The sequence below is a fragment of the Panthera pardus genome, unplaced genomic scaffold (assembly GCF_024362965.1).
Source record: "Panthera pardus isolate Hobbes unplaced genomic scaffold, ASM2436296v1 HiC_scaffold_25, whole genome shotgun sequence".
Classification (NCBI taxonomy): domain Eukaryota; kingdom Metazoa; phylum Chordata; class Mammalia; order Carnivora; family Felidae; genus Panthera; species Panthera pardus.
The window spans coordinates 81112454-81138457 of NW_026526821.1; the positions used below are offsets into that span (position 1 = coordinate 81112454).

The 26004-nt window shown below is 34.4% G+C and overlaps 1 protein-coding gene across 6 annotated transcripts in view; it reads right to left on the minus strand.

Moving 5' to 3' along the window:
• The window catches only part of VPS54 (VPS54 subunit of GARP complex), a 137850-nt gene that overhangs the window by 106618 nt on the left and 5228 nt on the right, over nt 1-26004 (minus strand). For 5 of the 6 annotated variants that reach the window (XR_008417865.1, XM_053890732.1, XM_019435116.2 and 2 more), the window contains exons 2-5: nt 12841-12996; nt 10862-11103; nt 2177-2255; nt 209-243 (exon numbers count right to left, since the gene is read on the minus strand). Coding sequence is in view for 5 of the 6 variants with exons in the window: in XM_053890732.1 (XP_053746707.1) it covers nt 209-243; nt 2177-2255; nt 10862-11103; nt 12841-12976 (492 nt within the window). In the remaining variant the exon portion in view is untranslated. The remainder of the gene's footprint in view (nt 1-208; nt 244-2176; nt 2256-10861; nt 11104-12840; nt 12997-26004) is intronic. The other variant, XM_053890731.1, reaches the window with a different exon arrangement.

Sequence of the window (26004 nt, forward strand, 5' to 3'; positions counted from 1 at the left end):
TATATTTGTAAGTTTCAGCAACGAAGAAGAAACTGATGATGTACAAGAGAGAAGAAAAATGATGCACAAAGTCCCAGAAGACGCAAAGTGGTTAAAGTGTGAGAAAGTCAAATGAAAGCTTCTTATAAGGCAAAATTAAAGATATTTAAGATTATAAAAAATTAAAGATATTAAAAAGCAGTATTCTCATTTATTAAAGCTTTGTTACCTTAGGTACTTGCTCCAGATCTGTCCTGGATTTATCTATGAAAAAGGGGAAAATATGATTTTTTAAACTTGTTTTCACTTCATTCCATAAAATACATTTTGACTAGATTCTGTACTATGCCACTATATAACCACTTAAATTCCCTCAACAAACATCTATCAGGTACTTCCTGTATGCCTAGTAGTAGACAAAACACTGAATAAATCCTAGGTTTCGAATAATTTTAATCAATTGCATGGTATCAATAAAACAACTAAATATATTTCAAGTCTTTTTTAAATGGACACAGAAAGCTTGTTGATATCTTATTAAGTTTTGGTGAAATTAAGTTTGGCATACAGTTAAAAAATGAATTCAATACTAATATAGGAATACTGTTTTTATTGTTCAAAATACCCACCATCCCATCCAGAACTTATGATCAAGATTTTAACACCATATTAATTTTCTTCTTAGACATTTAGTTTGCATCAACAACAAACCTGCAAAGGAACCTACTTTACCTTCATCTCACCAACTAGATCTCAGAGGACATACCCTTTCAAAAGTAACCTTTCTGGGTTGGACTCCATGCCTTCCTGCCTCTTTCATGAGCTTGCTTCATCCTCAATTACCCTGCCTCTTTCTGTATCTTCAACCTGTTGCCTTCTAATAGCTCTTCCTGTCTGCATACAAACATGCTCAGCTCTCTCCCATTAAAACAAACAAATAAAGATAAAGCTAAAACCCAGGGCCTGGAGTAGGCTGAGGCAAGGGAGGACCTCCAGTACAAAATTTAAGAAAGCACATACTCTCAGGGTTATGCAAATGCCTCTCCCGCCTCATCTAGTGTTGACCATGCAAAAACATTCTTCCACTCTGTTCTAGATAGCCAATATCCTGTATCTCAAACCCTAAAGTCATATCCACATTGGTAGTCTCCATTTCTTTCTCTTGTACTCACTCCTTAACATATAGTATTGTGTTTTCTGTAACTATCACTTCAAGTCTGAATGTCCTCAAGATCTCCTAAATTGCGAAATCCAAAGAAACTTCTCAGTGTGCAAACTGATCTATCATTACCAACAACTAACTGATGACCAAAACCTGTGCTTTGATCTCTAACTTATCTCTCAAATGCCTAAATTCCTTTCCATCTTCATTTTAACTGCTTTTGGGGCCACATGATTTCTCACTTGTATTACTTCAATAGCCTTTTACTATCTCTTTGTCTCCAATTTTACCATCTTCCTTAAATTTATCTTCTACAACTATTTTCACAGTGAAATGTATAATCATAAATCTGATCATGTCTGGTTAAAGATATTTTGTGGCTCTGTACTGCTTTTAGAAAAGAAAAATTCCTTAACATGGCATATAAGGCACTTCATATTAGGGCCAACTCCCCTGCCCACTTCTTCAGCCTCATATCTTGCTCCCAGAAGAGCCAATATACCCAACTCTTGTAGTTTCTTGAAGATGCTCTGTTCTCTCTTGACTCTACTGCTTTGCTTTTACTGTTCCCTCTTCCTAGAAGGCCTCTTCTCCACATAAATCTTTCTTAACACCTACTTTAAAACACAGGCAATCATCAACTCTAGGAAGTTTTCTAAGGCTTAACAAATCAGGAGCTCTATACAATCTTACCACACTGAACTTACTGCTTGATATACAGTATTGCAACCTTACTCAGGAGACTTTCAGCTTCTTGAGGACAAGTGTTCTTTCTTATTCAACTATTATTAAGCAACAAGCAAAGTACCAAGCACCCAGATGTTAAATAAATATTTGTTGAAGTGAAGGATAACACTATGAGACCCATGATTTTTCTTTCTCAAAAACTTTTGAAAAAGATTATGATCACAGGCTATAAAAATTTCACTGAAATAAAAGATCCCCAAATTAAGATTTTGTTTGTTGATATTTACACTGTGCTACAAATACCACATATTCATCTATATATTGTCTACAAATAGCACATATTCATACCATGAGTATGTAAGAGAGTCCTGTCAAAAGTATCTTTAGGAGGACAAATATTCTTGCATCTCTCATGAGTCTTCTCTTTCTATAAAAAGACAAATAACAAAATAAATGCTATGTAGCAATATGAAAGCATCAAAATATTTCACAAAAGAATATACCAAATTAGTTGTACAAATTTTAATATGAAATCACTAACCTCTTGAACTTAAACAAGTATGCTTAATAAACCAAATATGAACTCTATGAACACCTATATGCTTATTTACACCCATCCCATTTTATATAATTATAGTAAAACCTCCATAAATTTGGAATGAAGTGGGGGTACAAATGAAAGATCCTTATTTACATAACATAAATCAATTGAGAATAACTTTTTAAAACAAGGAAGAAAATGTGAAAACCTATATACCTAAGATAGAAAGATAGGTATCAGTTAACCCTTTCTGACTCAAAGGAAAAGAAACCTCACTGACTTTAGATTAGATGAGCACTAACAATTCTATCTTTTCAGAGACACCATAAATAGTGGAAGACACCCATAGGGAAGTGGAGTATGGTAAGGAAAAAATACTGAGCTGGTAGTGTTCAGAGCTCTGATAGCAACTGTGGCAGAAACTACAGGATTGTCTTCAAACATGGCTATACCATTTTGCAGTCCTACCCACAACGAATAAGAGTTCCTATTAGTCTATATTCTTGCCAGCATTTGGTGCTATCAGTGTTTCAATTTCTGATAGATTTCAGTTCTCATAGATTTCAATTTCAAATTCTGATAGATGTGTAGTGGCATCTCATTGTTATTTTAATTTGCCATTCCCTAATGACATATGAGCATCTTTTCATATGCTTATTTGACATCTATATGTATTCTTTTATGAGATGCCTGTTCAGATCTTTCACCCATTTTTTTTATTGTGGCAAAATATACATAAAACTTATCATTTAAATTTGATTATTAGTGATATTGACTATCTTTTCACATGCTTATTGGTCATTTGTAGAAATGTTCATTCAAGTCCTTTTCCCATTTTTCAGTTGGGTTGTTTCTTATTGTTGAGTTTTAAGAGTTATTTGTACATTTTGGATAGCGATCCTTTATCATATATGTGTTTTGAAAATATTTTCTCCCAGTGTCTAGCTTGTATTCTTTCTTTTAATGGTCTTGCACAGATGGAAGTTTTAAATTTTAACTAAGTCCAACTTGTCAATTTTTTCTTTCATGGATTGTACTTTTGATGCCATTATCTAAAAAGTCATCACCAAACTCAAAGTCATGTATTTTTCTCCTATGTAATCTTCTAGTTTTACAGTTTTGCATTTTACATTTAGGTCTATGATCCATTTTGTGCTAATTTCTGTGAAAGGTGTGGGTAGTCTGTGTCTAGATTCTTTTTATTTATTTATTTATTTATTTATTTATTTATTTAATAATTTTTTGCATGTGGATATCTAGGTGTTCCAGCACCATTTATTCAAAAGACTATGGAACTGCCTTTGCACCTCTATCAAAAATCAGTTGACTATATTTGTGTAGGTCTATTTCTGAGCTCTCTTCTGTTCCTTTGGTCTGTATATCTATCCTTTCACAAATACTACACTGTCTATATTACTATATCTTCACGGTAAGTCTTGAAGTCAATTAGTGTCAGTCTTCCAACTTGGTTCTTCAATACTTTGTTAGCTATTCTCTTTTCCCTTTCTTTATAAACTTTGGAATTTGTTTCTTGGTATCTACAAAATAAATTGCTGGAATTTTAACTGAGATTGCGTTGAATCTATAGGCCAAGTTGGGAAGAACATTTTGACAATACTGAGTCTTCCTATCCACGTACATGGAATCTCTATTTAGATCTTCACTGATTCCTTTCATCAGTTTTGTAGTTATCCTCATATAGATCATATTCTGTTAGATTTATACCTAAGTATTTCATTTTCTTTGGTGCTAATGTAAATGGTGCTGTGCTAATTTCAAATTCTAATTGTCCATCAGTAGCATATAAGAAAGCAATTTACTTTTGTAATATTAACCTTGTATCCTGCAACTTCGGTATAATCGCTTATTAGTTCCAGGAGTTTCTTTACTGACTCTTTGGGATTTTCTACATAGACAATCATGATATCTGTGAATAAAGACAGTTTTATTTCTTCATTCCCAGTTTATATACCTTTTATTTCCTTTTCTTGTCTCATTGTGTAGAGTTTCCAGTATGATGTCAAAAGGAGTGGTGAGAACAGACATCCTTAGCTTGTTCCTGATCTTAAGTAGGAAAGCATCTAGTTTCTCACTATTAGTTGTAGGGTTTTTGTAGATACTATCAAGTTGAATTTGTTTCCCTTGGGGCACCTAGGTGGCTCAGTCAGTTAAGCGTCTGACTAGCTCAGGCCATGATCTCACAGTTGATGAGTTTGAACCCCACGTCAGGCTCTGTGCTGACAGCTCAAAGCCTGGAGCCTGCTTTGGATTCTGTGTCTCCCTCTCTCCCTGCTCTCCCCTGCTTGCGCTCTCTCTCTCAAAAATAAACATTAAAAAAATTAAAAAAATAAATAAAAAGTTCCCCTATATTCCCAGTTTGCTGCATTTTTATCATGAATGGGTACTGAGTTTTATCAAATGTTTTCTCTATATCTATTGATATGAACATACGACTTTTCTTCTTCAGCCTGTTAATTTATGGATTACACTAATTGCTTTTTGAATATTGGATCAACCTTACATATGTGGAATAAATCCCACTTAGTTATGGTATAGAATTCTTTTTATACGTTGTTGGGTTTGATTTTCCAATATTTTGTTAAGGACTTTTGCAACTATGTTCATGAGAGACAGTGGTCTGTAGTTTTCCTTTTTCATAATGTTTTTGTCTAATTTCAATATTAGGTTAATGCTGCATAAATAAGTTAGAAAGTATCCCCTTTGCTTCCATTTCCTGGAATAGATCATAAAGAACTGGTATAACTTCTTGCTTTAATGGTTGGTACAGTTCACCAGTGAACTCATCTGGCCCTGGTGTTTTCTATTTTGAAAAATTATTATTGATTCAATTTCTTTAATAAGTATAGATTTATTCAGACAGAATTTGTGGGCATACAGTTTGTTCATAATATTATTTTACTATCTTTTTAATGTCCATGAGATCATTAGTGATATGACCTCTTTCATTTCTAGTACTAATAATTTATGTCTTTTTTTTTTAATTAACTTGGCCAGACAATTATCAAGTTTATTGATCTTCTCAAAGAAACAGCTTTCAGTTTTATTGATTCTGTTGATTTCCATTTTTCAATTTCACTGATTTCTGGTCTAATTTTTATTATTTCTTTTCTTCTCTTGTTTTATTGTAAGATACTTGACACATGAGGTCATTAGTTTCAGGTACGAACACAGTGATTCACCTTCTGCTAACTTTGAATATCATTTGTTCTTTTTGTCTCCTGTGGTAAAAGCTTAGATTATTAATTTTAGATTTTTTTCTTCACTAATATACGCATTCAAAACTATTAAATTTCCCTCTAAGCAATGCTTTCACTAACCCACACATTTTGATACATTTCTATCAACTTTTCCTTAAGCTCACTGATTCTTTTCTCTGACGTTTCAAGTCTAGTGATGAATCCATCAAAGGCATTCTTCATGTCTGCTGTTTTCTATTTCTAGAATTTCCTTTTGATTCTTACTGTTTGCATCTCTCTGCTTACATTACCCATCTATTCTTACATGTTATCTACCTTTTCCATTAAGGTCTTAGTATATTAACCATAGTTGTTTTAAATTCCCAGTCTGAGAATTCCAACATTGTTGCCATCTGAGTCTCATTCTAGTACTTGCTCTTTAAACTGTGGGGTTTTCTTCTTCTTATCTTTAGTATATACTATAATTCTCTGTTGAATGCCAGATATGATGTACTGGATAAAAGGAACTGAGGTAAACAGGCATTCTGTGTGAGATTTCTGTTTATCTGGCTAGGAATGAGGCTGTATTTACTGTTTGCTGTAGCTGCAGATGTTAGAGGCTAAAATTTCCTCTGGTGTCCTTGTTTTTGTCTCCCTTGCTATCTTTTTTGTTGTTGTTGTTTAATGTTTATTTATTTACTTTGAGACAGAGAGAGAGCAAATGGGGGAGGAGCAGAGAGAGAATCCCAAACAGGTTCCGTGCTGTCAGCACAGAGCTTGACACGGGGCTCGAACTCACAAATCATGAGATCATGACCTGAGAGACCTGGACACTTAACAACCTGAGCCACCCAGGTGCCCCTCCCTTGCTGCCTTTACAGATTTCTTAAATATTAAGTCTGAGACATTATTAAGACAATATTAAGTCTTTTAGTTGTATTCCCTTATTATACAGGTGCCCTATTGATATGGTGGGAAGATGTGGGAGGAAGGGAAGCATTCCAGAGTTCTGTGATTAGGCCTTTGTCTTTTAGTGAGTTTGCGCCCCTGGGCTGTTACCTTCAAAAAGCCTCTAAGTTGTTGATTTTCAGTTTTTTCAGATTTTTTCTTGTGAGAACAGGAGTAGAAGCTTCCAAGCTCCTTCTAAGCTGAACCAGAAGTATTTTTAACTTTTTAAGAAATGGCTAAACTGTTTTCCAAAAGGGTTTGTACCACTCTAAATTCCCACCAACAGTATGTGAGAGTTACTCCACCAGGGCTGGCAATAGGGTGAGGCAAGCAAGGAGCCTAGGGTACAATATTTAAAGAGGTACCTACTCTTAGATTCTCATGCCCCTTCATATTTTACATCTCAGGAACCTTGCCAGCCTCATCCTAATACTCACCCTATCCTTCATATCTTCACGAAAATATGAAAGAATATGTGTAGACATGGTATTGTTTTTTCTTTAAATATTTGGTAGAAATCAACAGTGAAGCCATGAGCGCTTGAGTTTGCTTCTTGAAAAGGTATTTAACATCAATTTCTTTAATAAGTATAAGGCTATTCAGGTTATCTATTTCTTCTTGAGTGAGATTTGGTCATTTGTGTCATTCAACAAATATGTCAGTTACTCTAACTTGTTAAGTTTATTGGCATAAAATTGTTCAAATTAGTCTTGTAACCACTGTAGAATCTGTAGTGATGTCATCACTCTCATTCTTGTTATTGGTGATTATGTTTTTTCTTCCTGGATCAGCATTGCTTATAGGTCTGCCAATTTTTAAGTTTTTTTTTTTTTAACGTTTATTCATTTTTGAGAGACAGAGAGAGACAGAGTGTGAGCAGGGGAGGGGCAGAGAGAGGGAGACACAGAATTTGAAACAGGCTCCAGGCTCTGAGCTGTCAGCCCAGAGCCTGACGCAGGGCTCGAACTCACGAACTGCGAGATCCTGACCTGAGCTGAAGTCGGACACTAAACCGACTGAGCCACCCAGGCACCCAGGTCTGCCAATTTTATCGATCTCAAAGAATCAGCTTAGGGTTTCACTGATTTTTCTCTACTGTTTCTCTACTTTCTAGTTCACTGATTTTGACTTTGATGTTTCTTTCTTCTGCTTATTTTGGTTTAAATTTGTTCTTGTGGTAGCTTTTTAAGGTGGAAGTTGAGGTCACTAATTTGAGACTATTCTTCTTGTCTAATATATGCATCTACTGCTATAAATTGTTCCCTAAGTACCACCAGAGTAGCATGCCACAAATTTGATATGTTGTGTTTTTATTTCCACTCAGTTCAAACAACAGCTGCCTTTGGAACAACGTAGGGGTTAGGGACACCAATGTCCAATAATCAAAAATCCAAGTATAACTTTTAACTCTCCAAACACTTAACTACCAACTACTGTGGACCAGAAGCCTTAACAGTAACAAAAAGTCAATTAACACATATTTTGTATATTACACATTACATATTATTTCTTAAAATAATCTAGAAAAAAAATGTTATTAAGAAAATCATAAGGAAGGAGCGCCTGAGTGGCTCAGTCAGTTGGGCATCCAATTTTGGCTCAGGTCATGATCTTGTGGTTCCTGAGTTTGAGCCCTGGGTTGGGCTCTGTGCTGGCAGCTCGGAGCCTAGAGTCTGCTTTGGATTCTGTGTCTCCCTCTTTCTCTGTCCCTCCCCTGGCTCATGCTGTCTCTGTCTCTCTCTCTCTCTCTCTCTCAAAGATAAACATTAAAAAAAAAAAAAGTTTGTTTTTAAAAAAAGAAAATCATAAGGAAGAGAAAATACATTTACAGTACTGTGACTGTACTTATCAAAAAAATCTGCATATAAGTGGATCTGCATGGTTCAAACCAAGTTGTTCAAGGATCAATGGTTCTAATTTCCTTTTCCTCTTCGACCCACATTTTTATTTAGAAGTGTTAATTTTGGTTTCCAAGTATTTGTGGATTTTCCACACACTTTTCTGTCAATAATTTCTAATTTAATTCTATTGTGGTCAAAGAATATACTTTGTATGACTTGAAGACTTTTAAATGTATTAATATTTGTTTTATGGTTCAGATTATGTTGATAAATGTTCCAGGAACACTTCAGAAGAAAATGTATTCTTCTGTGTTGGGTGGAATGTTGTTTCAATGTGTTCTTTCAAAGTCAATTCAGGTTGATTGACAGTGCTGTCATTGAGCACTTGTTATTGAGAGACAAGTATTAAAATCCCCAACCAGAACTGTGAATTCATCCATTTCCCCCATAAAAACCAGAATTGTGAATTCATCCATTTCCCCCATAAAATTCCTACTTTTTGTTTCATATATTTTGAAGCTCTGTTTTTACAGACTAAATGTTTAGAAATATATCCTCTTGATTAACTTAACACTTTTATCATTATAAAATAATCGCTACCCCTAGGATAGTCTTTGCTTGGAAATCTGCTTTGGTTGGTATTAATATAGCCATTCCAGCTTTCTTTTGACTGGTGTTAGCATGGTATATCTTTTTCCATCGTTTTACTTTTCAAATGTTCTGTGTCTCTGTATTTAAAGTACACTTCTTATAGGCAGCATACAGTTGGGTCTTGCTTTTTCATCCAATCTCACAACCTCTGACTTGTAATCAGGGTGCTTAAACATTTACATTTAATATGATTATTGACAGGGTTAGGTTTAGGTCTATCATCTTGAAGTTTTTCTTTTTTTCTCATCCATTCTTTGCTCCCTTTTTACCCTTTTTCTGCCTTTGTTTGGATTGAGAATTTTTTTCATTTCATGTTATCTCTTCTGTTGGCTTATTAGCTATACTTTGTTTTGTTATTTTAGTGGTTGCTTAAGGGTTTATTGTTCATAATCCTTGTTAGAAATGTAAACTTTTTAATGGAGAGAAATAGTGTGTTTTGGTCTGTGTTGTATCCCTAGTGTTTAGAACAGTGCCTGGCACATGGAAGGCATTCAATAAATATTTGATCAATAAATGGATAAATAGAGAAGCCAAATGGTAGGTTATAAGGCATGAGATTACAAACCATCAAAAAGAAGGCATATTAAAGCTCATCCACTTAACAACATCCAGACAGCTATGATTGTTGAAAACAACACAGAAACTTGGGGCACCTGGGTGGCTCAGTTGATTAAGCATCAGACTCTTGTCTCAGCCCAGGTCTTGATCTCAGGGTCATGAGTTCAAGCCCCATGTTGCACTCCACACTAGGTAGGCATGGAGCCTACTTTAAAAAAAAAAAGAGGAACACAAAAACTCTAGACACCATATGTGAATATACATTATATAAAAGTAAATAATATTTACAGGTGCTGTACAAAAATAGTAGGTAGTACTAAAAATTAACCAGATACTGTATAGTACTAATGCCAATAATGTAATAATATTTAGCCTATTTCCAAATCATAAAAAGAACAAAGTATCAAGTGAAATGAAGTCAGCTAAATGCAAATTAGGCTTGCTAATGAAAAAAGTATAAAAAAGGATATTATAAAAATATAAATATCCCCTCTTCTACATGTAATATAAAACGTGATCACTATAGTTAATAACACTGTATTGCATATTTGAAAGTTCCTAGGAAAGATTTTTAAAATCCTCATCACGAAAAAAAAAAAATTTGTAACTATGTATGGTGACAGAGGTTAACTAGACTTATGGTGACCATTTTGCAATATATATAAATATCAAATCATTATGTTGTACACTTGAAACTATTATAATGTTATATGGCAATTATATTTCAGTAAAGAAAGAAGTTTTAATATCCCCTGTTCCATTTTAAAAGTGAGTTTCTTAAAAGACTAAAATGGTAACCAAAATTATATTGAAAATACTCACTAAAAATGAATAACAAGCCATCTCAAACTTAGGACCACTCGCTCAGAACTGAATGTAGAGCAATATATTATGTCTAAAGGTATCAAGACTATCTGCCAGAGCTAGCATGCTCTATTAAATTCTTTGTGGTAAATAAGAAACAAAGAAACAGTTCTATTCTGCTCATTTCTTAAACTTCACAAATCATCTGGGTTTTACTGGCCTAACAGAACAATTTTCTCCTTGGGAGGCAGGGTGGGTTGCATGTTGAATCTTAGTACTATTAGAAAAGTATAAATGTGAAAAATCACTCCAGTAAGAGAAATATATTTACATATATCTAAGCAAAGAATTAAATACAACCCAGGACAGTAGAATGAATATAGACAGAAAAGAATACTGTAAGCTCATCAAAGATTATTGGTCAAAAATCTATAATAAATCAAACTAAAGATCTTTCTATCCCTTTCGACCTGACTTCAAGATTAGATATTACCTGAGAGATTTCCTGTTGATACACTGTAAAATGTTCCTTGCTGATCTGTGGGAGGTAGAATGAAGGTATGACTTCAGTGTCCACAAAGTCCAATCCCCATGTTTTTGTGAAGAAGTCAGATTCTCTTTTTGCTAATCTAGGATCATTTAATGCTGCTGGGAGGTTTACTTTGGAATGATATATAGTCCATCTATGTTGATCTGTAACTAGAGATGGGGTAACACATAAACTATTTGAATCACCTGCAAAAAGTAAACAAGAAAACTCTGTAAACTAAGTTCTACATTTGAAAGTACATCCTAGAAAAATAAAAATTGCTTAGTTTCTGCTCTATGCCAAGGCACCAAAATCTCTCTTTTATAACAAACGTTTTAACGAAAATCAATCTGATTAAATAAACTTCAGCTTTCAGCATCAATTGCCAAGGGAAGGAAAAGCATGTAAAAGATAAAGAATACGCAAAATTTGAGAGTTGTATTTGCATCGTGGGGTGGATCATAAAGAAAGTCTTTCATTAGTTCCTTTCCTTAATGTACAATTTCTCTTTTTTCAACATCAAAACTCTTCTACCTTTTTATTATATATATTCTATCCTTTAATACTCCATATTTTTCACAGGTTTACCTCTTTTCTGTTGTATTATGGCAGACACACCTGGTTCTAATATCCTTTGTTTGGCTTATGATTAGATGCCAGAAATGCTGCTGTGGCATTAATCATAGAGGAAACAAAAATATATATATAGTCAATTCTTGTTATTCATGGTAGTTTTGTTCTATAAAGTCATGGTAACAATTAGCAAATACTGAACCACTATTCCTAGGGGAAATACAGGGGTAGGTACCTCCAAGCCTCTGGTCACAAAATTTTCATCAACCAATCAATAAATAATCTTATTCTGTTTCTGTTTAAAGACACCTTATTTAATATATATTGTTCATTCATTAACACTGAACTCATGGCTCACACCACTGTAATTCATACCTGAATGAATTTTCTTCATTAGTGCATACATTGCAGTCTTTTTGTGCTTAGAAACACTAGAAAGCACTTCAGCCCTACATGTGGTAACCATTTTTAAACAGCAAAAGCACCAATAAAAAGCTCAAAAATGCAAAAAATGTGGCACTGTTTAGACCACAAAAAAAGATACTTGTTTATAGCATGAGAGCTAAAACAAGAAGGCAAAGTGTTGCCTTGTTCAACCTTAGGTAGGTACATGTGCATCAGGCAATTCAAATTTTTCATTCCTCTGCAAATGGCTGCAAATAATGACAAAAGTACCACAAGTATTGATTTTAGGGTTACAAATAAATTTCAGGGATCAGGCAAACTTACAAACACAGAATCCACAAATAATAAGAATTGACTATACTATGTTTAACTAAAAAGCTTCAAATCTCTAGCTTCCATTTTCAAAACTTTTTTTTTCCATTTATGCAAGTAATTTCTTCTATGGAAATGCATGAAAAGAACTATATTCCAATTTTCCAATCAACTTCCAAATTATCTATCTCTTTAGTTTTAACACTATAAAATTTATTCTTTTAAGTATAGCTGACCTTTGAACAATGGAAGGATTAGGGGTACAGACCACTCCCCTCCCCATGTAGTCAAAAATCCACATCTAACTTCAACTCTGCCAAACTTTACTAATAGCCTACTGTTGATTGGAAGCCCTACAGATAACATAAATAGTCAATTAACATATTCTGTATGTTATATATATTATATACTACATCCTTACAAATAAAGTAAGCTAGAGGAAAGAAAATATTACTAAGAAATCTATAAGGAGAAAATATAGTTATAGTACTGTACTGTATTTATAAAAAAAAAAGCTACATATAAGTGGACTCATGTAGTTCAAACCCCATGTTGTTCAAGGGTCAACTGTATACAGAATCTGACTACTCATTTAAAGAGAATACAAATCCTCAGTAAAAATCTTCAAACCAACAAACAGAAAAAGGCCTTACCTGTGGGCTCCTTGGGACATACATCTGGCAGTGACTGCACAGGTCGAATGTGTTTTGTTGGATCTACCTCTTTTTTAAAGAAAACATCTCTGCTGCTTCCTTGAGGCACTGGTGAAGAACTGTGGCTTGAAGCCATTGCATAAAATCACCACTCAACTGAAAATAAGTAACAAGTAATAATCAAGATACTTAACACAAATCAAAATTCATCTGTAAGTATTATGCATGTCTCACACTTTCTCTGAAAAGGATACATTATCCAAAAATCCCTCAAGGTATAAGTATACAATTTGAATACTATTAACTGTGTCACTCATAATTAGTTACTAAGAAAGTTATTTGTCCTTGTTTGAAAAGTATTCTCCCGGAAGTGAAATATCTTCAGTCTTTTATCCAAAGTGCAAAATAGATACCAAAGCTGTGACCAATTATATATTAAAGATGAAAACATCCATTCATTCAGCAAGCATACAGTAATTACGCATTATAAGCAAATGGGTTTTTGAAGTCTGACTGCAGAAATTCTTCACTTACCAGCAGTATAACCTCAAGGAAATGTACTTAACCTTTGTGTACCTTACCTCATTTGTAAAAATGGACATGAAAAGAGCTCCCATTTCACAAACATTTTGTAAGAGTAAAAGGAATGGATATATATATAAAGCATATAAAGCATATAAAACAACGTTCGTCTCAAAAGTTAGTGTTTATAAATGTTAGTTACCATCATGATTATTACGACCAAGTGACAACCGTTATCAATTATAAAAGAAGTATTACTCTCCAAGGTGTCTGCAATTACATTAAGTAATGACAACAATCAAAACACTAAGTAAAACACAGGTTAACCTATGTCTACATTGTTCACTAGGTCCTAAAAGAATTTGTGGGGCAAGACAACATAACATAGGCTACAGTTTCAGGTAAAACTTTACAAATGAAGCAGTACATAACCTGGATACTGAAGAACATGTATTATTTTATTACTGGAGAGTAGATAATCTTATAGTTCAGAGTATACATATCAAATAACAGGTATTCAATAAACATTTTTCAATGAAGGAATAAATAAATGAACATAAACAGAAGTTTACAGCTGAAAGGGAACTTAGAGAGATCATCTAGTCTAAGTTCCCTCATACTGGAGATAAGTATAGCAAGGCTCAGAAAGACTAGGGGGTTTACAAAGACACATGGGTTTTAACAAATAAAAAAAAAAAAAAAAGCCTACTCAGGAAATCTGGTGAATATACCAAGGGTAAGAAATAAAGAGCAGAGACAAAGCTGAGAATGGTGACAAAAAATTAATCTACTCTAACTCTCCCCTAGTTTAGTGGAAAGCTAAAACTGACATTTCCCAAACTTCTTTGGTTTTTTTTTTTATTTTTAATTAGTTTTCTTTATTTTTGAGAGACAGAGAGAGACAAAGCATGTGGGGGGGAGGGGCAGAGAGAGAGGGAGACACAGAATTGGAAGCAGGCTCCAGGCTCTGAGCTGTCAGCACAGACAGAGCCTGATGCAGGGCCCGAACTCACGAACCATGAGATCATGACCTGAGCCAAAGTTGGACGTTCAACTGACTGAGCCACCCAGGCGCCCCCCCAGACTTCTTTGATTATCTGTCACAGTCCTCCTAATGCAAAAGAAACAAATCCAATTACACCACTAAGACCGTAAGAAACAAACTGTTAAGAAAATGCACAAAGATAAATAACTTCCTTAGGGTCCCTGAACAGAAAGCAAACAATAACATGAACAAAGGTTAAGGGACATGGAATAATCATAAGACTATGTGGAAACTGACATGGCTAGAGTAAAACACTTGTATTGGGAAGTACTGAAAAATAAATCATACTTAAATACACACACACACACACACACACACACACAGAACATGGCCAGATGAATTAATCAGGGTCTTGGTTTGAAAGGGATCACTGGCCTGTTGCATATATAGCCATACACATTAAGTGTATGGTTTTATATATATATATATACATATATATATGTATATATGTGTATATATATATATACGTATATGTATATATATATAAAACATATTTGAGAGAGAAAAGATAATCTAAAGGAAAGTATATAATACATAATCCTGTATATTAAGTATTTAGTAAGGATAATTCCAAATTTAACATAAAGTCTATTTAACTTTATTAATTTCATCAAATAAAATGGCTAAATTAAAGACATTTTGACATTTGTAGAGGTAAGCTACAAATATATGGAAAATGTATTTATATTGATTGCCCATTGCTTGGTGTCAGATAAATCAAATACTGATTGATAGCACACTACTATTTCAATTTATACTATTTACCATCATGTTGTTTCAACAGCAAAAAGAAATCCTAAGCGCCATCTCAGGAAGCCAGAAATACTTGAGGAGATGGAGACTAAACTAGTCTAGAAAAAATTTCTAGACTCCTATAAGTTATTTCAGTATCTGAGGTGGTGGGGGAGTGGTACCTTATTTACTCTTTAAAGATTCTGAACTGGGACACATATATAGGTTTTGTTTGTTCTTCTTATGAAATGGGGGAACATCTCTAACTATAAAGAGAGTATGTAAAATTAGGGGACTGCCTATATAGGGGAGTCCCAATTTCAAACCATTTGTCTCTCCATTTCTTTCAATCATCCTGAGTTTATTAAGATTTCCGCACAGTAAGAACCAAACGTTGTATTAATGGCCACATAAGTATGATGCAGATACTTAGTATGTGCAATCACTAGTAATAAAATATTGTGGATTTATTCATAAGGCATGGATGCATAAACAAATACACCAAATCCCTGTGGCCTCTAAACCAAACAACTTCAGCAAAAAAAATAATCTTTCATTGAAAAGCTAAAGAACAGAAATGATGAGGCATCCTAGTAAGAAAGTTTCAGTGTAACCTAAGAATAGTTTGTCTATCCAGAAAAAAAAAAAAAAAAAAAAAACTAGCAAAAATAATAACAAAAAACACAGAATACAGGGAAAAAGAAAGCTCTATGCACTAAATGCAGGTAACCTCTGATTTCTAATACTTCCACTTTACATCTAGAAACAAATTTGGCATTTAATCAGCGGTCACCTACAATGAGAATCTGTAAATCACTCCACCATTCTTTACACAATCATCTTTTCATAATTATATCAATACCATACTCAACTATTATATTCTCTTGAAGCCTTCTTCGGTTTCTCACACTTAAGTCACCCTTTATGTATTTCTATTTTTGCAACAACCATACTGAAAATTTGGTCTTTATATAGGTCTTCTCAGACTATGAACCTCTTGATGTTTCCATTTTCCTGTGTATTCTATGTGCCTCACACAATTCCTGGCACACAGATAGATATATAATAAATACTTTAGAGATGGATTAAATGGGTAATATGTAGAACAGATCAGAAGAGAGATGTTAGTTAGACAGCTACTGATAATCCTTAAGTGAATAGATAAGAGCATGGGTATGAGTTAAGGAAAGAAACAGTCTCATTCATTCCAAAAGAATTTGTAAGGATGAGTAAGATCAGAAACATGTGTACAGGAGTGCTGATGCATAGGAGCACTTGTACCCCAATGTTTACAGCAGCACTTTCAATAATACCCAAATTATGGAAAGAGCGTAAATGTCCATCAACTGATGAATGGATAAAGAAGTTGTGGTTTATGTACACAATGGAATACTATGTGGCAATGAGAAAGAATAAAATATGGCCTTTTGTAGCAACGTGTATGGAACTGGAGAGTGTTATGCTAAGTGAAACAAGTCATAGAGAGAAAGACAGATACCATATATTTTCACTCTTATGTGGATCCTGAGAAACTTAACAGAAGACCATGGGGGAGGGGAAGGGGAAAAAAAAAAGTTACAGAGGGAAGGAGGCAAACCAGAAGAGACTCTTAAAAACTGAGAATAAACTGAGGGTTGATGGGGGGTGGGAGGAGGGGAAAGTGGATGATGGGAATTGAGGAGGGCACCTGTTGGGATGAGCACTGGGTGTAGTATAGAAACCAATTTGACAATAAATTTCATATTAAAAAAAAAAAAGAAACATGTGATTGTCTTTCTTTTATGTCTCAAAGTATCTTTTTATGTTACAAGTTAGGTTAAAAGCTTCTATTAAAAGTTCCTAAAACAATGTCACTCCAGAAGCACCAGCATACCAACAGCTCGGACTGGTTTCTAAATGTAGGTACACACTGTTTTTCCAAAGTTTGCATTATGCCAGTCTGCTTTTACTAAAGACCTACATTAGCACCTGTTTTCACTAACCAAAAGAAATCCAAAGAGGATTGTTGCTTTTCTTTAAAAAGGTGAGAGGCAAAAACCGCATTCAGCATTTGCAGCAAGCCATCACAGAGGCAGGACACACCCAAAGCAGCAAGTGTAGCACTGCCAAACTACCTCCCTGAAATTACACTCAGCACCTCAGCAACAAGCTACTGTAGCTTTGAACCATGTATCTTAGTATCTGTGCTTTTTCTCAATTTATTCTAGGCAACCATTGGTAATACGTGTCTTAAGAAATAGGAGAAGCCTAAAACATGTCATTTTGGGGGTCTGGGAACGTTCAAACATTTTCCCTATAAATTAATGGTAAGTGTTTCTCTGCTTTACACTATTTCAGTTTTACAAAAGATTTCACAGGTATGCTCTACTTTCAAGGAATAAGTGAAAACTATACCATCTCCACAAAGAAACCACGGTTTACTGACGAAATATCTGAGTTCAGACCTGGAGCACAGGGGAAGAAAAAAAAAAAAAAAAAGTGGATCCTGAGAACTCTTGCGTCAGAAAGCAAGTAAATGCTCAAAGACCAGAAGGATCTGTCAAAAGGACAAAGGACCAAGTAAAAAGGGTGCTCAAATGCCACTTGCGGGACAATTTGAGCACTCCAAAAAAAAAAAAAAAAAGGAAAAGAAACTTACTTGAGTGTAACATATTGGCTAAATAAAAATTAATGAATATACAGTGATACTTAGGGAAAGAAAAAGACATGAGGAAAAGTGGGTGGAGTGGGATGAAGAAAGGAAATCTCTTCTTTACAGAACAAAGCCAGTAATAAATGTAGAAGGAAGAACTGAATTAGTTGTAACCCTAAGGTATAAACCAATTCAGGCAAAAATCATCGATGTATGCTAAAGCTACTAGGTGAAAGGTTGTTCAGATTCAGAACACTCATCTTGTGCCAAAGTATTACCCCACAGATTACTAAGCAATGCAAAGGGGAAAATGTATCTTTAAAATCTGGTTGTCACTACCTTAACTAAGTCATCAAACTTGGCATCATTGACAATAGTATGACAACTTAATGAGTCATGAAATGACAATATAAAATAAACATCATCACCTCTGAAGCATTCTCACCAAAAATATTTAAGCCTCTGCACCAGGAGTTAAGCTTTTCTATCCTATGGATTCCTTGGCAGTCTGGTGAAGTCTACAGACCCCTTCCCAGAATAATTTAGTTTATAATGCATAAAATACATTAGATTACAATGGACAACTATACTGAGATAAACTTTTTAAAACGTAATACAGTAATTTCTTGCTTCTCACTTAATGCAAATCTATCTTAATTTCTAAGCAATAATTGAGCTTAAATATTTCAAGGTATCTGCAACACATTAATGTGACATGAAAATATTTGAAATTTCTACTAGTGACAAAGTTACAGGCAGTCCTAATATCCCTATGAAGGGTTATCTACATTCATAATTAAAGGAAACACTTAAAATCCAGTTAAAGGAGGTTTCTTTTGATCCTTGGCACTATTGACATTTTGAGCTGAGTAATTCTTTGTTATTGGGTGTTTTCCGTCTATGCATTTTAGGATCTTTAGATGTATCCTTGGCCTCTATTCACTTGATGCCAATAGTACCTTCCCCTGCCACATATACAGTTATGACAACCAAAAATGTGTCTAGACAAAGCCAAATATGCTGAGGTGGGGGAAAGAAGGGAGAAAACAAAATCACCCCAAGTGATAACCACTGAGTTAAAATAAAGATGATCATAAGATAAATGAACATATGAACTGACTGAAGGTGCTAATATCAATTCTTACAATAAGTATTAATAAAGGTTCATTTCTTTTTTCCTTCTATCAAAAAAAATGAAGAATCCTTAGGCTGGGTGAAACCTTACAAAGGATTTTGGACTTGATCCACAAGACTAGTGAGTCATTACAGACTTAAAGACACTGGTGTTAAATCCATCACTCTATAAGATATCAGTAAGGAGGGCCAAGTACAGAACCTAAGAGGACTTGAACATTTCTGAAGAAAGAAATGAAAGATATAAAGGAAAGCTTGTGATAAAGAAGGAACATCCAAGAAGGTGGGGGAAATATCAATTGAGAATTCACAAATAAATAAGGGGGAAAAAACCATCATTTAGATTTGGCAATTAGGCAGCGACCAGTTACATCAGAAACAATGTCAAGTTCAACAGTGGGCACAGAAGCCAGACTGCAGAAGCTGGAGTGGAACAGGAGGGGAAATTAAAAAACAATGGCTATTGTTTCAAGAGACTTAATTATGAGATTACAAAACAGAATATATAATCACATTTGATATAAAAACTTTACATAACTTTCTCTACATACACATAATGTATAAAAAGGTATACAACAAAACATTAACAGTGGTTATTATAACAAGCCTTTCCTGACCACTGTATCTAAGCACATCCTCTCCCTTCTCTTCCCCCATCCAAACACACACACACACACACACACACACACACACACACACACACACACACTCCATTATTCTCGATCACTAGCATTATAGCGTGATCTTTTTAGTACTTGCTCCAATTATAACCGATTATTTACCTGTTAATTTTGTCTCCCCCACTATACTGAAAACTTACTTGTTTCATTCACCTTCCTATGCCACACTCAGCAGAGTCTAGGCAATCAGTAAAATGCATGAATATTCTATGAATGAATGAACAATATCATGGATAAAGAAGTAATAAGCACAAATAAGCCGCTAACAATGTCTCATATAAGTTCATATTCATTTCAACAATCTAAAAACATACAAAATCAAAAATACATTCTCTTCTTTGCATACATTATGTGACTTTCTAAAATTTTATTCTAGATTCTCTATATTCTTGAAACATAGTATATATAATATACTTAAGAAAACTGGCCATAAAGTGAGTTAGGGATCTATCACTTATTAGTTGTGTGACCTTAGTTTTCTCATTTTTAAAATGGAACAGCAACAGTATCTTCCACATAGCAATGTTATAAAATTTAAATGGAATATAACTTACATAACCTATGTAAGCTCATGGCACAATACTTGGCACACAGTAGACATTCAATAAACAACTTTACTACTATTTATTATTACAAACATCTTAAGTATTAATATTTGGACTGTGTCATACAAAGTTTTATAACCAATTTAAACTTTAGGACCCTGAGCCTCCCCTATTGGTGTCCTTTGCTTGAGTGTCCCTAGTTTAGGGGGAGAGGAGGCAGCAAAATAATATGAGCAGATATAATTTACTATCAGAAAAGTAAACAATAATAACTAAACTAAACTAAACAATAGAACAGTGATCCTCAAAGCTATGCTAGTAAAAAGAGAGAAAAAATAATATTGGAAAATGATGTTGAAACTAGAAAAGGTGTGGCCTAGAACAGAAACAACAAGTTTGATGACAAAAACTGTTCAAGAGAGGAAAGATGAGGGAGAGAAGGCAGAGAGGCTAGAAATAATGATTTAGAAGACATCTGAATAAAGGTCAAAGTTGAATCTATGGGAGTAGAGTGGATGAGATAAAAATTACAATCTCTGAGTTGGAGGGGACTTTGAAAGACCATCTAGCTCAACTTTTACCTAATATAGGAATCTTTTCTACATGGGGTCTTGCCTTCACTTGAAAACCTTCAATAGTGGAGAAGCGACTACTTCAAAAGCAGATTATTACTGTAAAATAATTATGATTGCTTTAGGAAGAAAATTCTTTCATGTAGTGTACAGAACCCTGCCTCCATGAATTTTCCATTGCTGTCTCCAGTTCAATTACATTACAGGAGTAAGAGAAAATACTTCTAGTCATAAGAAAGTAATATCACAAAATACAAAAAAAAAAAAAAAAAAAAAAAAGATGGCTAATGAGAGCTCAGAGAAATGGGTAGAAAGGGGTAGACCAAATACATTTATAAGGAAAGGAAGAAAGCAATCAGAAATACCATCCTTACAGAAACAAGGGAGAAGTGTCCAATAGCAAAGTGTGAACAGTAGTGTCAACATGATGCAGAGAGAGGGGTCAAGGTTACTAACTTCAGAAAGGATACTGAATTAGGGGTGCCTGGGTGGCTCAGTCAGTTGAGCTTGAGCGACCGACTTGGGCTCAGGTGATGCCCTCACAGTTCGTGGATTTGAGCCCCACATGGGGCTCTGTACTGACATCTCAGAGCCTGGAGCCTGCTTCAGATTCTGTCTCCCTCTCTCTCTCTGCCCCTCCCCCGCTCAAGCTCTGTCTGTCTCTCTCTCTCTCTCTCTCTCTCTTTCTCTCAGAAGTAAATAAACATTAAAAAATTTTTAGAAAGAAAGGATACTGAATTAGAATAATATTAGGACAGTGGTTGGGGCAGATGCCATACCACAAAAGGTTAAGTAAGTAATGAAGTACTAAAGGCAACAAGATCAACATCTTTTTGGTGGTGAAAGAAAACAAACTAAATGTTGAACACGAATTTTTTTAGGTCCCGGAGACCTGAGCATATATGTAGGCAAACAGCAAGAAACCAACTGAAGGGTGAGATTAAAAAGGAACAAGAAAAGGTACTAGGGCAAGAAGATGGAGGGAGAAAGAAGAGTTAGATAAACACAGGGATTAGGGGTGTGGCGGTGAAGGCACAGACAAAAATCACTCCCAGGGACTATGAGGCACTTTACACTATGCCCCACCTTGAGAAAGGCAGGACTTTGTCAGGCAACAGTGAGAAAATGAGCAAGCTGATCCAGAAAAATTGCACTGCATCCTACTCCTCTACCTAATGCCCTTAAGCAGAGGTGGGAGGAGCAGAATCAGCTGGGACTTGGGCAAACCTGGAATGCCTCACTCCCACCACTAGTTATCAATGAAAGAAGGGAGAGGGAAGCAATGGAAAGAAAGAATTATATTATCACTAATATTTGACTAGACACTATATAGTCCATAACTGCTTGCTAGAAAAACATGTCTGAATGAATCAGTGAATGAATGAATACCCATTATGTGGATGAACAGGTTCAAGAATAATTGGTTTCAGTCCATTTAGCTAGTTAATTGTGAATATGGGATTTGCACTCAGATCTGATTCTAAATTCCATGCCTCTATCTCTAAACCATACTGCTTCTCCAAAAACAAAACAAACAAAACCTAAATTCTTTCACTACTGCCTCTCATCTATTTCATGCACCCAGTACTTTCTTCTTTTTTTCCTTATCTGATCTATCAATATTGATCCAATAAAAATTACTTACACTAACAAATATTTATATCCATCTTATATTAAAAATGATAGCAATAGTTAACATCTGTTTGTGATAACATTTTTTTAAAGGCTTGACTTTTTACAGCAGTTTTAGGTTCAAAGAACTTTATAAAACTGGCACTACTAGAAAACAGTTCCTTAAGGAAAAAGACACATTTTCATCATATAATTCACTATATTTTTCTTAGCAAAGGGATAATTCTGGAGCTGCAACTTGGGATACATAATCTACTATAGACCATCATTTCAACACTTTCAACAAGAAATGTGTTGTGAATTCTAAGTAATAAATGAACTTATTAATTAACGTTTATAAAATGTCTATTTGTAATTTGAGAAGATATAGTGGGAAGTTTTTTTACACTGGAGCTGGACAGAGGTAGTATTTTGTGATACAATTTTGGGTTTGAGTTTAGTAAAAAAGAAAAAAAAATCTATACTCAATCCTATTTTTTCTAAAAGCAAACAAAAAAATAGCAAACTTGATTTCCCTAAATTTAGATGTACTGACACAAACAAGGAAAAAAAAAAAATACTGTAATGTCCTACCAAAGATCAATGACAGAAATCAGTACAGACTATTTTTTAAATCATAGTAATCTAAAATATCTCAAATATCTCACATTCTAAGAAATATTTTCCACAACACTTTTGGAATTTTAGGAGCCAATTTCTGCTAAATGTTATAGATAGTCTTCTTTCATACAACCTAGACACAAATGACAATATACTTCTACACTATTTAAGTATACGATTCGTCACCTGACCAAATCTAGTTTAATCATAGTTTTTTAAAGTACTTAAAATTTTTTAACCACAACGATCTCAACAATAAAGCTAAAATTTAAACAGAAAGATGTGGGCTTTCAAGAAATAATTAACAAATTAAGGCTCCCTCATAAATAAGTACTTGTCTACCCATTTTGGGTATTAAAGGAGCATGGAAGAAGCCAAAGTGAACCCAGAAAATAAGAACAAAGTTGCACTAATCTGCTTTTTCCTTATATTCCCATTTGACATTTATAAGGCCGTGTCTTGGAGGAAACTGAATACATGTGCTTCCTTATGTTCCTCATTTACTTTCGATCTAGTGACAAGAAGGAACAATAAGAGATAATCATGACTACAACGATAAAAACTATAACTATTTGTAATATTAAATTTAAATATTTAAAAAATAAGTGATATTTCATGTATGACATCCTTATCTGGAATAAAAATCATAAATATCCTCAAAAAACTATATATATTTTTTAAGTCTAGATGTTACTCAAAATGAAAGCAATGTCTTTTTTCCCTCACACATTCACCAAAAAACGTAATAGGGCAGCCACTGAAACTAACTAAGCATCACAGGCCTGGAATTGAATGATAAAACTGTACTGTGATAAAATCTGCCTCTAGCATGTAAAAAATTCAGTGGGAACCAAATATAACTTAGATGCCTTATTTTACTCCTTTGGGCCATTGATATGACTATATTACTAGTGAAATTTTTGTCAAAGTGAATCAGATTAAAATGTTGGTATTCTGTTCTTGGTGTCTCAGCCAAAGATTAGCAAATAAATTCTAAAATCACTAATTTAAAGTTACTGGGTAATGCATATACCTTAAATGTGTAAACCATAAGACATTAAAATGCCTACACAAGAAGAGTAAATTGAAAATAAAATCTGTATAATTTACCCTACCTTAAAAATATCTGTTAAAAGAAATTATATATTAATATATTCTTAAAAGGAACAAAAATGACTTGGATTTATCCCCTGTCAATTACTTCAACAGTGTCCCTTGCAGGTTTAATTCTTTCCTCCCTCATCCATCTTCAATCTATCTTTGCTTTGTTCCTGGCTGCAAAACAATGGAGAAAATTTAGATAAAACATGCAGATTATAAATGTATAAACTCCTATCTCAGATATGACCCTGCTCAGCAGTCCTTTCACTCATTTATACTGAAACACTGATCTTCCCCAATCCCCACAGTATTTATAAAAAACTTTCATCACTCTCTTCATATCCCCTAGTTTACCTACCTGCATGTATCTCATGCTTAAAAAGTAATTTTCTTTTTACTTCATACCAAAAAAAAAAAAAAAAAAAAAAAAAAGCCTCAGATAGGACTTCTACCCTCCACATTCAAATGTACCTAATTCTCACAACTCCTAACTTCTGATAGACAATACAGGTGTGTACTCTTGTCCAGAGTTAATTCTCCAACCAACTGTTCTTGATTTCACCTCTTCCCACTTCATCCCAGCCCTGTTCTATTAATTATTCCCTGACTCTCCTATCTCATCAGCCCATCAAAAAAAAAAAAAAAAAAAAAGTTCAAGAGCTAAATTAAAGTTTTTTCCCTCAGCTCTATCTCCTTGAGCTACTTCTTGCCTCCCCTTCATTGGCAAACCTCTATTCTCTCTTGGGTCTACCTCCTGCACAATCTTCCATCTTTACCACTCACTGCTCTGGAAATGGTGAGGAATGACCTGATTTCTAAATTCAATTGCCTATATTCAGTCTTCATCAAATCTGACCTCACTGCCCTCAAAAGCCAATAAAAGTAATAAATGCAGACAGAATAAGAGAAATAGAAAAATCACCATTTGTAATCCTCAAATGCAATGATTGACTCAAGGAAGGATCATTAATGGATGATAAAACCATTGGTTTAAAAGGATGTTAGGAAAAGGATATTTACATAGCCATGAAGTACCACCCTATCAGTTATTTATTAAAAAAATAATAGAGAGATCTGTCAGTTCCTACCCTTACCAAATGATCAAAGCTGGAATCACCAACAGGGGGACAGACTACTATTATGTGCCTCCTGATGTGATAAAGTGGTAGGAATACCTATCATCTGTGTGGTATTCTTGCCAGAAATATCTGACCAGAATCTAATCATGAAGAAACAGAGTAATTCAGAATATGGAATAAACTCGAGCACAAATGCCTCTATTTTTCAAAGGATAAACCAAAAAAGAAGAGGGAGGCACTGGGCCTAGTCTGGATTGGAGGAGACTAAAGAGACATACCAGCCAAATGCAATACATGAACCTTAACTGAATCTTGTAATAGTGTAGAGAAAAAAACAGCTATAAAAAATTTTGGGACAAATGGAGAAATTTAGGTATGGACTGTATGTTTAATAAGCTTGTTGAGTGTTGATATTTTTAGGTATCATAACAGCATTGTGATCATATAGGGGAATGTCCCTGTAATTGGGAGATGCATGCTTAAGTATTTAGGGGTGAAATGTAATGAAATCTACAGCCTACTTTCAGACTTGGCAAAAGAAATTGGGGGGGGGGGCGAGTGTTTATGTGTGTGTAGGTGTTCACTATTCTTGACTTTTCTGTAGGTTTAAAATTTTTCAATAATAATAAAAAATAATGAATCAATGAAAGTTTACAAAGAAGTGAAGGTAAGTAGAAGTGACCAAATAAACGGAGGGGAGGAAGTATGAGAAAAGGAGAATACTCCAGGAATAGGGAATAGTATGTTGCAAAGGCTTGGACAGGAAAAGAAGCCTTCTGCCAGAAACCAGAAATAATTCAACATGTCTGAGAAAATTATATATTCAGGGGGAGGAGGGAATTGGGGAGAGTCACAAGGCTAGAGAGGTAAGTTGGGAAAATAACTTAAAT